This window comes from Mustela erminea, chromosome 15, assembly GCF_009829155.1.
Source record: "Mustela erminea isolate mMusErm1 chromosome 15, mMusErm1.Pri, whole genome shotgun sequence".
Lineage (NCBI taxonomy): Eukaryota > Metazoa > Chordata > Mammalia > Carnivora > Mustelidae > Mustela > Mustela erminea.
In genome coordinates this window covers 3,383,513-3,400,319 of record NC_045628.1, presented here as the reverse complement: position 1 = coordinate 3,400,319, position 16,807 = coordinate 3,383,513, and the positions used below count along the sequence as shown (strand labels likewise).

General features: G+C 45.0%; 1 protein-coding gene across 4 annotated transcripts in view; it reads left to right on the top strand.

Moving 5' to 3' along the window:
• Positions 1–16,807, top strand: part of MYO16 (myosin XVI) — a 584,648-nt gene that overhangs the window by 555,738 nt on the left and 12,103 nt on the right. For all 4 annotated transcript variants that reach the window (XM_032314881.1, XM_032314880.1, XM_032314879.1 and 1 more), the window contains exon 34: positions 2,900–2,991. In XM_032314881.1, the coding sequence (XP_032170772.1) occupies positions 2,900–2,991 (92 nt within the window). The remainder of the gene's footprint in view (positions 1–2,899; positions 2,992–16,807) is intronic.

Sequence of the window (16,807 nt, the reverse complement as noted above, 5' to 3'; positions counted from 1 at the left end):
ATAGTCTTTGCCCGTGTTTTAAAATCTGACAGCCGGTGCTTTATTTTACTGTGTCAGTTGTTTTAAGAATAATAGAGCCTTTTATTCAGTGCATTTAAATGTTCTGTATTGTTGTTCCTTCGTTTGCATTTTATCTTTACAATGTTTTCATTTATATTGATTTTTAAATGTTCAGGTAGAGGGACTAGTCCATTTTTTCCTTCTTGGGCTTTCTCTTTTTCTTCTGGTGTCCTGTTTAGATCATTTGCCTTTAAAATGCGCTGCTTCTGAAATGGCAACAAGATAAAATATTTTATTGGTCCAAAACAGAACAGAACAAAACTGAGCCTTTTAACGTTCCCGGGGCTTCCCGGTGTCTCTCATCCCCTGGCTCCCACGCCCTCGGCTCGCCGGCCTGAGTGAGCAGCTCCCACCTGTCGGCTACAACCAGCGGGGGTTCTGCACCCCAGGCCGGTGGTCCCGTGGCTCCCCCCACCTGCTGCTTCGTGAGGGGAGGAGGTGGCTCGCAGGCCAAGCTGCCGTGAGCGCCCCTTCCTTCTCCCTTGCTGTCCCTCTCTGTCCCCACACTGACACCATCTGCCCCACCTGCCGGCCCTGCCGCAGGTTCTGGGATCTGTGACTTCTTTGGCCAACAGGGAAGAAAGGCCTCGTAACGCAGCGCTCGGGTAAAATGACGTCTCATCCCAGTCCCCTCTCAGAGACCGGCCGTGCTGTCCGGTGCCTGCGAAATGCTGTCTGACATCTGTGGGGCGTCCTGTCAAGGGTTTCCCTCCGCCTCCTCTGCCTTCCAGTACATCCCGCAGGGTCCCCGCCCACCGCACCCTCTCAGAGGCCCTTCTGCTGGGCGTGGAGCCTCTGGAAGGTCATCGTCTCCCCTGGGGGTCTCCATGCACCGCCCCCCCACACACACCTGCTTCACCGTTCAGAGCTTCTCCTCCCGGAAGGCTCAGATCCTGTGGCGTCTCCACCACCGCAGCCCTCCAGTCCCCTCCCTCAGAACGCAGCCCTGCTCTCTCCAGGATCCCGCTCAAGGTCACCCGTCCCCTGCCTGACCCGTGATGCGACTCATTGACTCCGAGTCCTGGCTGAGGGCGCTGGTCTAGTCGTCATGGCATTCCCCAGCGCCCCGTTCAGAGGGGGACTGGGAGGGACTTTTAGCTTCATGTAAAGGCCACCGTCTACAGCACATTTGTGCTATCGACTCGGCTCCGAGTTTGTCTCCTCCGTGAGCCAAATTTCTGTTTTAATTCAGGGAGTAACCTTCTGACTTATGATCCAGTTTTTAAAAATGGACCCCCATGTTCTTCCCCTTTGGTCAGACTCCTGGTCTTCATGAGATGTCCGTCGAGCCATGGGCCTTTGTCTTGCTTGCCGGCCAGCACTCTGTTCCCCCAAAAGCACCCACACTTCCACAGCCCTCTCCACGTGGATCCCGGTCTGTCCGCGGCCTCTGCAGTGTGGACACCGGTTCTACAGCCGACCCTCTGCTGACCTGCTGGCCTGGAACTCGAGCTTGTGACCATCTCAGAGTCCCATGTTCCCTTCCACCAGGCTTAGATCTCAGACCTCTCTGCTCCTGCGGGACTGGCCCCTGCCCTGCCCTGTTACCTGAGTCTCCCCCATGTCGCGCCCCAGCCCGTGGGACTTGACTGCTGCTTCCGGCCACAGCCCGTCTTCCCCGTGACCCGCGCTGCTGGCCTGTCACATCCCGGTGGCGGCCCCTAGTCTGCCCAGTCTGGACGGAGTGAACCGCTTCCGTGCCAAGGCATTTGCATATGTAACAGGAAGACGCATCTGGCCTCGTTGTGTGACGAGGGGTCGTGCGGACCCCCCCCCCCCGAGGAGCTCACTCACACTTGCTCGCGCAGAAGTGTGCGGTGACTCGCCAACGGTCGTCCGTGCAGGACGCCTGCGGACGGTCAGTCGCTCACACCATCCTGGTCACTTATGGTTTTAGGTAAGAGCAGCAACCGCTTCGGGACTTCAGGTCTCTGGCTTGAGCTCGGGCCATCCGGGGACTCTCCTCTCTTCAAGTGTTCATTTTTATTAGCAAATCACTTGTAACGCCGTTTGGCCCCTGTCTGCCCTGGGCCGCAGTCAGGGCTGACCTTGCCTCCAGAGCTGCCACAGCGACTGGGGGGCCACTAGCAGCTGGGATAGAGACCAGGGACCCTACACAGGGCAGCCCCACGGCCGACAGGGAGGCGGCCCAGAGTGTCCACCGTGCGGAGGTCGGGAAACCCGGCTTCCTTCTTGAGCGATTGTTAGTAAAAGCCTTTGGCGCCTTAGAGGTGTTTCTGTATTATTTCGGGGGGACGTAAAGGTCCCCACGCTGGCTGTTTCTCCTCCGGGCTCAGCTAGGAGCTGGTGTGCTGGGAATGCACGGCCGCCCGACCTCTCCCGCGTGGACCTCCACCCCGTCCCTTCCTCCCTCGGGGTGTGCGGTGATCGCGCGTGGACCGGCTCATGCAGCGTCTGCGCATCCTGAATCCCGCCCTGCCTCCCCGCGACCCCACAGAGGAGGCGCCCGGTTCCCTCCGTGGCCATTCAGGGACCCCGTCCCCTCCGTCGTCCACGTGCTTCTCCCTCCGCCGCCGCTGCTTCCCCGAACATCCTCAGACTCTCGAAGCCCCCACGGCCCCCCGGCCGCGTGCCCGCTCGGAACAGTTCCTCGTTCCCCCTTCATTGCTTTTTCCAGCGCGTCTCCTCGTCTATGACACGGAACCGCAGCAGTAGTTTGTGTTTCCTGCCCCCTTGGGAGATGTACTCCCGAGGAGCACTTACTGACCACCCTGTCGGTCCACGAACTGTGACGACTGGCGCTTACCGCGGCCCGCACCCAGCTTGTCTGGTCGGGGGCGGGACACACTCACCTGCTTCTCGGTGTTGACCTCCGCAGGTTTGCCTGAAGAAGACGGACTCTGCGGGTTGTCCGTGAGCAGCTCCACGACCTCCTCATCGCAGAGACCGAGAGAGAGCCACACCACTCAGGTAATGACCCTGCGTCGGCACGGTTACAACAGCGGCGGGAACGAAGCCGGCAGCAGGCACTGGTGAAGGTGGCACCAAGGGCGTGCCCCCCCCCGGACTGGAGAACACGCTTGTTCTCACGCTGGCCCCAAGTGTCTTCCCCTCCACACCCTTGTCTCTCCTCCTCTGTCTCAGAGATGCCGGCTTCCTGCTGGTTAGAAAGAGAAGGAGAAGAATGTCCAAGACAAACAAAATTAATAAATACTTCTAAGTGGGATATTGTAGACGTAATTTACATCGTGGCATTTTAAAGTCACCGTCACGGGAAGACGATGTCACATCCCGGGAGTGATGCTAACGCGTTCTCTGCACTTGACCCAGGACTCTGGGTGCCGGTGGCAGGGGATACAATGCTTGAGGCACCTGTGGCTTTATGCCACCGAATCTCAGTGACCAGCTCTGAATTCCACGTAAGCCAGACTGATTTATAATATAGTATACGGGGCACCCAGCAGAGCACATGGCTCTTGATCCTGGGGTGGGGAGTTCAAGCCCCCCGCTGCTGGGCGCAGTGCTTACCTAAAAAAAGTAGGTAAAGAAAAGAAAAGAAAATATAGCAAATGATCAGGCTATAAAATCAAAATGAGATCACAGCTCGCGAAACTGTTTTTGGTGGGTTTTAGCAGTTTTTGTGTACAGGCTTAACGTGCCTGGCCTTAAGAAGTTCACCAAAAAAAGATTATCACTTTGAGGAAACAAAACACTAGGGTTTTTAGAAAGAGAAAGGATTTCTATCATATACTCTAGTGTTCTTTTTATGTTGAATTTTTAAACATGCTTTTAATCATCATCTTCAAAAAGATGAGTTTGCAGTCAAGGTGACACAACCAACAATGTATCCAAAAGCTTGTTATTGGCATATTCAGGATGATTGCTTTAGCAACAGTGTTCTTACCTTGCATGAAGCGATGGTACAGCTTTCGTGATGTCAAATATCTACAAAGAAATCTTTAAAAAGGGGTGCCTGGGTGGCTCATCAGTTAAGCATCTGCCTTCGGCTCAGATCATGGTCCCCAGGTCTTGGAATCGAGCCCCAGGTCTGGCTCCCTGCTCAGCGGGGAGTCTGCTGCTCCCTCTGCTTCTGCCCCTCCCCCCTGCTTGTGTGCGCGCTCTCTCTCGCTCTCTCTCTCAAATAAGTAAATAAATAAGATCTTTTTTTAAAAAAATCTTAAAAAATAAAGTCAGCCGCCTATCTGGCTGTTGTCGTAAAATCAGTAGTCCAGCCAGTGCCACATTTTCATCTGAATATTTGGCCTTCCACAGACAGGTCCCTTGTTATCAGCTGAGATTTTTTTCTAAATAACACTGATGAGGGAGCGAGAAAAATCAATAACTTCAATCTTAAAACTAAATCTTGCGGCAGGCAGTCTGCTGAAGTCATTTACAGTGACATATAGGTGCTGGAAAAGGAAGAAAACGTGGGTTGGGCGCGGGAACAGAGCCTCCTAGTCGCCCCTCTGTTCCTCGAGAGGCATTTGCTTTCCTCTGCCAGCCTCACAGACGCTTTATCTCAGGCCGTTCCCAGAGGGCACCTACTTGTAATGAACGCGGGTTTGGTTTTTATTATCATAAGACTGATTTCTGCGCCTTAGAGCACAGCGGTCGGCCCTATCCAGGGCTCCCGCTGCCATGAGGTTCGTAGAGAAAAGGGTGATTTTGCAAGCAAGTGCATAAGGTGGGCATCTCTTTTGTGGATTCGGCTAAGAAGCAAAGAGAGATGAGAAAGAGCCTCGGGAATAAGTTGCCATTCCTCGTGGTCAGTGGGGGCGCTTGGCTCAGGGGCAAACTCTCTGCCTTCAGTTACCTTGTGGTGCCTTTTTTCAAGGAAGCAGGAAACCAGGCTCGTTGCCTTCCCTGCAAAAGTGCACGCGTCCTCATGGGAGGACACATTTGTCTTTGCGGAGAAGCGCTAGGACTTACATCTCATGTGGCATTTCTTCAGGAAACGTGGACACCTATAGACTTATCTTCGTTTAGATTTTCTACTGATGCAACTAGGTAAGAATTCTATAAAGTCAGTCCCGGACTGACTGGGTAGATATTGGTAAAATTAAATGTTGACTACAAATAGAATTGCTCGTTGCAGACGTCTATAGTCTAATTAGCATCATCCGTGATTTTAGTGAAATCTCTTTAAGAAAGACAAAATGCACAGGTGTTATCATACCTAGAGAAAACAGGAAATCGATTTGGTAACTTGCCAAAGATCATGGCGAAAATTCAGTGTATGCTTGGAGTGGACACCAAGATCCTATTTCTGAGAATGAACTTACCAAAACCCATTAACAAGAATGGAAGAGTCATCCAACTTTTTCATAAAATTTGAATTGTTGGCCAAGACAAAAATCGAAGTAGCTGTGGCAGACATCTGTGACTCGGCGTTTTAGCCGTCCGTCCCGTGTTCAGTTTTCTCACAATGAAAACACGAGGGGAGAGACTCACCCTCCTGTCATCCCTTGAGAGTAAGACAGAAACCGGTGAGGTGGGCTCGGTCGGTCTGCTGGATTATGGAGTGAGAGACATATGATGGGAAGCACGAGAAGAGTAGATGTCGCGCGGGGGTGACACGTGGCGGAGGTGGCTCCCTTCTGTGACAGGTGTCAGAAGGCATAGGACCACAGCCAGCCCCTGAACCCGCCTCGGTCCTGCCCCCTCTTTGCCAGGCCATTCCTTCTCCGTCCGTGCCTTTCCGTCACCTTCAAAACTCCACCTGTTCAGGCGTCCGGAGTTTTTGTTGCTTGCAAATAAGAATTTTGACCGACACTGATAGAGATATAAGCCTTTTCTGATGAAGGTCGCTCCTTAATAAATATTAGTTGTTGCTTTCCTCGGGGGGTGGCTTAGAGACAATGCAGTTAATGTCCTATTCTGTTATACAGGTTTCACAAATCTGTAACACAGAACGACCTTACATGAAAGTAGTAAAAATAGAGGTGCCTGGGTGGTTCAGTGGGTTAAGCATCTGCCTTTGGCTCAATGATCCCAGGGTGCTGGGATCCAGTCCTGCATCAGGCGCCCTGCAGGGAGCCTGCTTCTCCCTCTGCCTGCTGCTCCCCTGCTTGTGCTCTTTCGCTTTCTCTGAAAATAAATAAATAAATAGAATAGAATAGAATATTTTTTTTAAAAAGTAGTATAAATAAAATTCACTTGGAATATTTGAAAAGCGTGAAAGCTGGGACGTGCGCCCGTCTTGAACGTGGCTGAGTTCCTGCGCGCTCCTCCTAGGGAAGGCTTGCCAGGTCCTTGCTGTGAGCAGAACAGCAGTCACGACCTTGCAGGGCCCTCGGCGCGGGGACACCCAGCAGTGAGTGGGTGAAACCAGGCGGTCCGATGTGCCGGCCCTGCCATGGGGGCGGGGCACGGGGGACTTGGCGGACCTTTCCACCACTCAGCTCTGGAATTTCATAGACTGTAAACGTCACTTCAGGTTGGGTTTGAAATTAGGCAGTATTTGTAAAAATCATACGCCATTTATCCACTTGCTGTTTGGGGAGATGTAATCAGCTTTTTACAAAAAGTGCGTGCCACTTAGCGCCGTGAGACCCCTCCGCAGTAGCCCGGCCGGAGGGGACCGGCAGGGAGTGAAACGCTGAGAACACCTTCCAGCCCGGGGTGACTCGGCATTTTTTGCTGTGCTTGCCATCCGCAGGCGGCCGGGAAACCTGACCCAGGATCCCCACGGATTATAAATAGAGCAAACGTGTGAAGCATGCGGCGGGCGGGGGCCAAAGGCAGGAGGGTCCAAGGAAGGATGGAGAGAATGAAATGCTGGTTCTTGCCCTCAGCCTGAAGTTGCGGCTCTGCCTCTGCTCGGGGCTCTGGGCTGCGCTGCGCAAGCCCTTTCCTCCCGTCGTCCGAACATACCTTATGGGGTTTTGTTTGTTTATTTGTTTACATGGAAGATCTTGTGATTGCTGGGAGTCTATGGATTTTAGCTCGTAGATTCTCTTTTTATTATTACTAACGCACAGTGTATTACTTGTTTCAGGGGCGCAGGGTGTGATTCATCAGTCTTACACGATTCACAGCGCACCCGTTATTCGTGCCCAGCACGCACCCATTATTCGTCTTTACGTCCGCCTTTTTGCTTTTCCAACTGGCACTTCGCGTCGCTTTACTCCTCTCGGGTGTTTGTTCTCTGCCGCGATACTGCGTGGTTTGGGACCTTTGATTTTCATTGGGGACATGTATGGTATTCCTTACCGAACTTTGTGTTACAATTTTTTAAAGAGCATAAGAACTTATTATTAATATCTGCCATATCCAAATACTCCTTGTCAGAAACCACAGAGGCTCTCTGATAAAACAGCGGCAGTCTAGCCCCCAAGAGCTTAACAAATAGGCAGCCCCCTCCCGACACAGCCACCGAAGAAAGCCGTACCATAATCAATGCACAATTGATCCGCAATCAAGAGACAAATTGTTATGCGTTTTGTTTTACAGAACTATCCAAGAAACCCTTCGGTAACGTCACATATCAGCAAAATGAAATGTTGCGGGGCTCTAAATCAAGCCAGCGCCTTCCTGGCTGGCGTATCCATTGTATCTGTCACGTGGACTGCCTGAAATGTGTCCTGGCAGGGAAAAGAAACAGTGTGCTAGGAAAAATAACCAAACGTAGACACATTTAGTTCAGTCATTAAGGGATCATTCTAAAGCACAGGGTAGGAATTAGAAACTAGATAAGCACTTCAAAAGGAAACATGTATGCATTTCATTGTAAGCTACGAACAGAAGCCGATCTAGCATGGACAGAAAGCCCTTCCAGGCAGCAGAGGTTTGGGGGAATCAGTATGCACCCCTCGTGACTTCCATATTACGTGCGAGAAATGAAGGCAGTAAATTAATTTGATGGTATGAGTTGAACGGCAGCATTTTCAACAGAAAAGAGCGTGATCCTAGCTAGATGCGTAGAAACTTGGAAAATAAAAAAACAAAACCAGGTCTTATATTTTGTATCTTTCCCTCATAAGATTGCACCATACATAGATCCAAAATGTATTCAAATGCACAGTGTTTTTCTAAGGAACATGTTGACTATCACCAATGAAGAGATCGTTCAATTTTAAGAAATATTAGGAGAATGAGAAGTGGAAAGGTCTTGTGCTAGGTCGGCTCGCTCACCTTCCGGGCGGGGAAGCTGCCACGAGCCCACACGAGCGCACCCGGGAGACGGTGAGGGTACGGCGAGGATGTGGTTAAGGGCAAACTCCGTTTAACTCAAGAACTTCTGTGTTCAGTTCATTAAGTAAGTTTCATTTTGAAAATTAAAGAAAGGAAAAGAGAAGCCAAGCACAGAGTATGAGCCCCGTAACTGTTATTGAACTTGGGGCTAGAGAAAGTAGCGAGTAGTTTTCAGATTGATTCAAGAAAATCTATATAACCTGACAAGCCTGCCCTACAGTATAACAAGTGCTTAAAAACCATGTTTGCCATTTTATCTTGGTCTTCCCCGCCCCCCCCCCCCACTGAGTCAGTATTCTGAACCTCAGTTCTTATTCTAACATAGTAGATGCTATCTAAAATATGCGGGAGATGACACGGGGCAGCCCCTCCCCCAACCCACACTCATCTGGGATTTGGTCAAAATGGGACAAGTATGTGGTTTTCAGAATATTTTGTGGCTGAATACCATAAACTTTGGGGAACGAAGCACAGCGAGAGTAAAACACCCAACTTCGGTAAATCTGAATATTTCCCCATATTTGCTCTGGCATCAGATATTTTAGGGACCATGAGTTTTCAGGAACTCTATGACCCAGTTCCTAATCCGCCACCCCTGTCCTGAAGTTAGTGAACAGCCCTCCAAGCCTGTTTGCACCTTTACTGATAGGGATGTCGCCATAAATTGCTTGGCCTGCTTTTAAAATGGTGTATCCCTCTGAGCAGATCACCCCACAGGTTGTCTTGCTGTTCTACTGGTCGAGGTGTTTGTCCCCCACTTTGACACAAGTTGCTTTCCTTTGCTGTTTTATTCTGGGTTAGCTCCGGGTTAAATGGAAGGGCCTGAAGGTGGGGTGTCCCGGGGAGGCAAGAGGAAGGAAGGTGACAGTGGACACACTCTCCTTGCCTTCAAGTTCCCTCCGCGGACTCAGCAGGGAGCAAGTCTATTGCAAGAGACGAGGCCAAAGGAATGCACCACCGCCTGGGGAAGGGCAGGACAGGGCAGGCCTCACCCTGCTACCACCCCAGGCCCCAGAGAATAACTGTGTCCCTGGCAGCCCCATCGTCTTCCTCCAGATTTTCACAAGGTGGTCAGAGGTATCGCTCAGGGTCCTGAGAAACCCAGTCCAGCGGACTCCTTGGGAGATGCTGGGAAATGTCGCTGAGTGCCCAGGGACAATATGGCAGCACGGACTTTCCCACCCAAACATTTACCACAGGAATCTAATCAGGTCATTAGCACGGATTCTTACTGGTGTCTCCAGAAGCTCTCTTGCAACACCTTCAAACAAAGGTTGTATTACTCACTTTTTAGGTGTAAACATGCCTCTTCCACTCTCAACTTTTCTCAGAATCAGGTTTCACATATATATATATTCATGACATTTCTTAAGAAAAACAGATCTGCAGTTTGACCAAGGGGAGTGAAAACTTGATCAAAGCCAAGTTTCCAAATGATGACTGTTAGAAACAATGCTACAGTGAAAATCATGGAGTATGCCTCTAACTCGTCAGTAGGGACAAATATCCAAAGTTTTCTGCTGCATTTCAGGAGATACACATTTTCAACATGGAAGTTTCTGCTAATTATTCTCCAAAACTGTTGTACTGAGTTATACAGCTCTAAAAGGGAATATTTCACATTTCTGTTTTAGTAATCTCTTGGTTTAATGAATCTTTTTTTTTTAACCAATGTGATTAACTGTAAAACAGATCTTATTATGGTTTTGTTTTGCATTTCCCTGGTTGCTGTGCAGTGTTTTCATATGTTCTGACCATACCAGGTCAGACCTGGTAGTCTGGAGACATCCTTTTCTTATTTCTGAACTGGTTTGCGTGGGTTTCTTGATGATTTGCAGGAACTCTTTACATATCCTGGATGATATTCCTTGTCAGTTGCAGGTATGGCTAACACTTGGCTTATAGTGTTTTCTTCTTAGTCCAACCACAAGTTTGTCAACTCTATTGATCTTTTAAAAATAACTTTTGATTGTATTGAGATACTCTTATTATTTTTCTGTTTCATTGGTTTCTGTGCTCTTTAGTATTTTCTTCCTTTTGCTTGCTGCTTGCTCTGGGTTTATTTGTTCTATTTCTAAGTTTCTTAAATAGCAAGCTTAGATCATTGATTTGATGCCTTCCTTTTTGCCTAATAGTATTTAATGCAATAAATTTCCACCTCTCACTGTATTACCTGCATTTGGAACATTCTGATACGTTTTGCTTTTATTTTCTATCAATTCAAAATGTTTTCTGCTTTCCTGTAGGACTTCCTCTTTGACTACTGTTTTTACCTTCCACATATTCAGGGGCATTCCAGATATCGTTTTGCTTTTTATTTCTGGTTTAATTGCATTATGATCTGATAATATGCTTTGTATAATTTCAGTTCTCTCCAATTTATCAGGAATTACTTTATGGCTCAGGATATCTTTGTGGGATTTCCACGTGCACTTGAGAAGAAGGTGTAGTCTGCTATTGTCAGATAGTGATCTGGAAATGTCTATTGGGTCAGGTTGCCTGACAGTGTTATTGAGTGCTTCTCTATCTTGGCTGATTTTCTGTCCACTTCTTTTATTGAATTCTGAAAGAACAGCATCCAAGTCTCCAGATATAATTGAGATTTTGTCTCCTCTTACTTCCAGTTTCACAGTTTTTACCTCACATCTTTGTAAGTTCTGTTGTTAGATGTGTGATCCATTAAGATTACTACGTCTTCTTGATGACTATATTTATTTACCATTATGCCTTTTTTTCTTTTTTCTCTCTGCTGATATTCCTTCTTCGGAGGTCTACTTTATCTGAAGTTAATATAGCCACTTCATCATTCTGTTGGTGTGTTTTTTCCATCCCTTTAATTTTTTTAGACAACTTTATTAAGATATAATTCACATAGCATACAATCCACACCTTTAAAATAATACAATTCAGGATTCCTTAGTATGTCCTCAGGGTTGTGCAGCTCTTACCACAATCTTATTTTAGAGTGTTTTCATTCCCTCCTCCTCCCAAAGAAAATCTGTCTCTTTACTTTTAACCTAATTATGTCTCCATGTTTAACTCATGATTTTTATAGAAAAAAAATGGATGAATCATGTTTATTTTTATCCAGTCTGATGGTCTTTGTATTTTAGTTGGTGTGTTCTGACCATTTACATTTAGTGTAATTATTAATGTGATAGGCTTTAGGTCTGTCCGTTTTCTCTCATGCTCTTTTTCTCCACCATTTTTGTTCATCTATTTCCCAATGGTGCTTTCTTTGGGATTATTTGAGTATTTTTTTAGGACTCTGTTTTAATTTCTCTTTCGGTAGTTCAACGGTGTTTCTTCGTATGTATTTTTTTCATAGCGGATTAGCAGTTGTAATGTATACACACCTAACTTTCAGTCTATTTGCAGCCAACCATATATTGTTCCTTTACTGACCTTTACTTTATAGTCACCACACACATTGCATCTACAGTCGCAAATGTGTTACATCTACATTCTTTATAGTTGTGCCATATGTTACATCTATTTTATAGTTGTCCCATACAGTACACCCACATACATTGAATATCTCCTCCCAGGCAATGCTGTCACTTTTGCCTTGAAATGTTATGCATGCATGAGAAAACTTCAGGGGAGAAAAATCTCCTTTTTATTATCCCAGTACTTACCATTTCTGCAGCTCTCCTTCACTCCTAAAGTTCTGAGTTTCCTTCTACTGTTTCCTTGAGCAGGTCATTCACAGCTGATCGAAGAATGCTCCTAGTTTTCCTTAATCTGAGTGTCTTTTTCTTCTGCCTTTATTCTCCAAGTTCTGATTCCCCCCACAATTCACATGTTTTTGTTTACCTTTCTGGTCCTCAGATAGATGTGCATTTTGTCCAAAGTTTAGTCATAATTACTGAGAGTGATGGGCTGCTGTGGAGTTAACTTCACTGTGGCCCAGCTGATGTATTTATCCCACAGAAATTTATAATGTTAATGTAGTCAAATTAACCCTCATCTTTATAGGTTATGCTTTTTTGTACTGTTTTAAAAAAAAAAACTTTCTTTTCAAAAAGTCAAAGAAAAAATCTCTCTTACCTTGCTGTCATAAAAATCTATCTCTCTATATTTCAAAGTTTAGGGTTTGGGGTTTTTTGTTTGTTGAGGGTTTGTTTTTGTTTTTGTTTTTTACATTTAGGAGTTCATACTACCTGTACTTTATTTGTGAGAATAGTGTAAATTTACAATACAGTTTGACATTTCTCTGCTCCAATAACAATTGCCCCATGCCTTTTATAACATAGGACCATACTTCCAACTAACCTCCAATGCTGAGAACATTGCCTGAAATGGACTATTCTCTGCATTTATCTGTAACCTTCTAGGTTTTTCTTTAATGTTACTTTCTTCTTGTTGGCTTTCCTTGAGCATCCCTTCTCATCAAAGTAGTTATTTGCCTCTATAAATTGGTTTCTGTAATTCTAGAATTCATATATCCTTTTATATAACCATTTTTCTGTATTATAATTACGTGCATGTGTGTATACCCTGCAGACTTTTGAGCATACAGAGAATGCATTGAATGCATCATAATCAGTTTTGCATTCCAAACACAAGCACTCAATAAATTGCCAACTCTGTGTAATTGTCATCTGGTAGTGGCTTCAGATGAATTAAGAGAAGCAAACTGGTAGGATATTTCCTAAATTTGTTCAAATATTTAAACTCCGTCTCATGTTAAAAATGTACCAATAAACTCGGCAAACAAAATCATAGGCAGTTGCATTACTGGTTGGAGGATATTAAAGTCACATTTTATTTGGTGATTATGTTCTAAAGTTGGCATGATTTGTGAAAGTCACATACAACAAGAGAGACTCTGAACATCCCTTATATTGCCTGTAAAAGAAAAAAAAAACAGTGGGCTTTTATATGTTTTATATATAAAACAGTACACTTTTAATGTCTACAACTCCATACAATTATATAAAACAACTTAAAGCATTAATAGCACAATATTTTGAATTCTAAGAAACTGAATTGCACAGAATTGAATTTTCAGAGGTTCATTCATTCATTCATTCAACAAATATTCCGTGTGGACCAACTTGTGCCAGGCACAGATCTAGGCACCTTGGTCTACAAAACCAACATCCTTGCCCTCATGGGACTTAAATTCTAACTTTGAAAAGCAAACAATAAAAAATATTTAAATAGTGCATAATATACTAAAAGGAAATAAAATACATTAGAAAAGTAATCAGGATAGGCAGACCTGGGAGTGACCAGAGTGGATGTAGAGGGAGATTGGGTTGAGTAGCGACTTTAAGAAAGAGGGTCAGCAGAAGCTTCATTGAGCAAAGACAGAGGAAGGAAGTCAGGGAATGAGCCATGCTGATGTCAGGGAGAATGCCTCAGTTGGGGGAACAGTGAAGACCCTGAGACAGCTGCACACCTGCGTTGCAAGGTGGCCAGTGTGGCCAATGGAGCACCAACTCCATGAATTACTAGATGTTTAGATGAAGAGAAGTTGTAGTTAACATTCATTCTAAGCGTTAATCCTAGAAAAGGGAGGCTTTTACATTATAAATGATAGCGGGAGGCTAAATGTAAAATACGAATTATGAATGTACAGTTCTGTCTTTTTACGAAACCATTTACCAGGTTTGGAAATTCTGGTCTGCTCAGAATATAAGTGAAGGTAATTGTTTGCCTTTTCTGTGAGTGGAAATATAGATGAACAGAGCTCTAATTTTGCTCCAGATAAGGGAACTGGGAGCGAGGCCCCCAGGAAGCCAGGCTGCATATTCCCTGCCTAGTTAGCTGTGGAGCTCTGGACACTGACGCGACATGTGTGAATGCACAATTCTGGAAGGAATGGATACTTTTGCCTTGTGCTGAAATTGTGAGCGGTTAATTAGGGTGAAAAGATTTATTTTATTCAAAATAAAAGAGGGGTTTATTTTCTGACCTTAGTCGACCTCGAAGACAGGATTCTTTTATCTCTCTGATTACATTATTATTTGAAACTGTCATTTTGTATTCCTGACTCCGTCAGAAATAGGCTCTAGAACAAGCTGAGCTGTGGTATCGGGAAGACATTTCATGAGCTCAATGACATCAAAGCCTGGATTTCTGAATCCCAAGTGGATTTAAATTAACTTTATGCACGTCCAGGTGACTTTTATTATCTATTTTTGGAAAGAACTCTTGATTAAAAAGATTTGCTCTCATGTGTTGCCTACTTTGGCAAAACCTTGTCTCTTCTCCTTCCCAACCCATCCTGCTATGTTTTCCCTTTGCCTACGTTGTCTAGCATTTGTACCTGCGGGATTTGCCATGACTATGTCTCAAAGACACTGTAATGGACCTCAGAGTCAGAGTGACTGCCACTGTGCCCATCAGACCCATTTCTCCTGAGACACAGAGCTGCCCGAGTTTCCCAGATTCCCTCATGGTGCAGAGCAGACCTGTCATGGACACCAACTCAGGGGAGCGCGAACCGTAGTGAGCTGATCCACTTCCAAGCTTGGCCCATACAAACCCCCCTTTGCCTAGTGCTCCATGTCCTTCCCCATCTAAAAGCTCGGTACAAGATCCCAGAAGGAGCAAAGCACACTCAGGACAACACGGAAGGCCACCCCTGACCAGAAACACCCGTTTCATCCTTCATCCCAACGACGTACTTCTTTCCTCACGGGCCAGTGCTGCTTATGGTCTGCCCATGGTGGAGCTAACTAGTAGCCTCTCATTTACTTAGTTTAGTGTTGCACGTGTGCGGCGAAGCATGACTGCTCTCAGTACTTCGTTATCTAAGTTTAACTTCCGTTTTGTAGTAAAAATTATTTAAGAGATCAAAAATCGTGCCTGCTAATGATACCATCATTAGAATATCACTTATTAGACATTGTAATACAAAGTAGTACAAAGTAGTGATCAGTGGTGTGTATCTATATATATAAATATATATAATTGTGTATTTATATATATAATTGTATAATATGTATATTTATAAATTGTATATTTATATATAATTGTATATACAATATAAATATACAATTACATGGGACGCCTGGGTGGCTCAGTTGGTTAAGCAGCTGCCTTCAGCTCAGGTCATGATCCCAGCATCCTGGGATCGAGTCCCACATCGGGCTCCTTGCTCAGCAGGGAGCCTGCTTCTCCTTCTGACTCTGCCTGCCACTCTGTCTGCCTGTGCTTGCTTTCTCTCTCTCTCTCTCTGACAAATAAATAAAAAATCTTAAAAAAAAAAGTTCTTCAAAAAAATTTAAAAAATAAAAAAAATACACAATCACATATATTTATATAAATATATTTAAATTATTAATAATTATAATAATCATTATATAATTTATATACCTTTATATAATATCATATATAATATAAGTATCTATATATAGATACATTATGAATGTATTAATTATAAATAATTATAAATAATATAAATACAATAGTATTTGATTCATCAGAAAAGAATCCTATCTTTGAGGTCTACTAGGTCAGAAAATAAATCCTTCTTTTATTTTGTATAAAATAAATCTTTTCACTATAATTAACTGTTCACAATTTCAGCACAAGGGAAATTAAATATATATAGAACCAAAGCTTTTAAGTCTTAACAAGTGGTCTATCAGAAATTCCTCAAAACCGATAGACTTCATTTTCCTCAAGGACAAAATTAATCCCCTATATCAAGTTGGACACCCTGAGAAATGTTTTCACACTTTTAGGAACTTCTTGCTGCATTAATGATTGTAAAGGAGCGCCTTTCTTGCCTCCAGTTCTCACTTTGATGCGGGCAACGGGTAACTAAATTTTGGAGGGAAAAGTCAAGGTTGAGGACAGAGAATATTCCCTCCCCAGTGCTGTAACTTCCACAGCCAAGGGAATTGCTAAACTGTGTCCCTCTCCTAATTAGAGCTGTTTTTTTAAAAATCTCCTTGGATTAGATTATTTTATTAACATCTAGTTTCTTAGGGTGTTTTTTTTTTTTTTCTCTCTTTCTTATTTCATTATATCTAATGCCACAACATACAGATTGTGGTTGTTCCCAGAAAAAAAAATATGATGAGACATTAATAAATTAACAGATAATCTGTGTCCTTCACAGCAGTGCGGGTCCCGGCCCGTTGAATGAGTGGGGAAAGGGCTCCTCTGCGACCTCTCTGTCCTCCAAAGCTGTGGAATACTTTACTACCATGAACACCATTCCCTTTAGAACTCAACCCAAATGGCCTTCCCTCTTTTTGTATCCCACGCACCATTTCACTCCAAATCAAATGCCCCATCCCAGTACGAATTTCTTGGCCAATATATCACTTTGAAATGAGTCGTGTCTCCTCAGTACTCCAATGACAATAATTATGCAGACACTGTGTTAGTCGGTTAATGCCGCATTCCCTCATGACATGCTTGTGGTTCTGTGACGTTTAAGCGTCTCTGTTCATCTAACTCTTCCTGTTTTTATGTTTTGTTGCTCGATTTGCATGGCAGCCCTTCGAGGAAGCAGGTCATACTGTGTGGCTCGCAGTCCTGTAGAAAGCGTCACAGGGCCTTCCACTCTACAGTCACGGAAGGAACACGCATTCCCTGATCGGCGCACCAGGAAGGCTTCTTGGAGGCC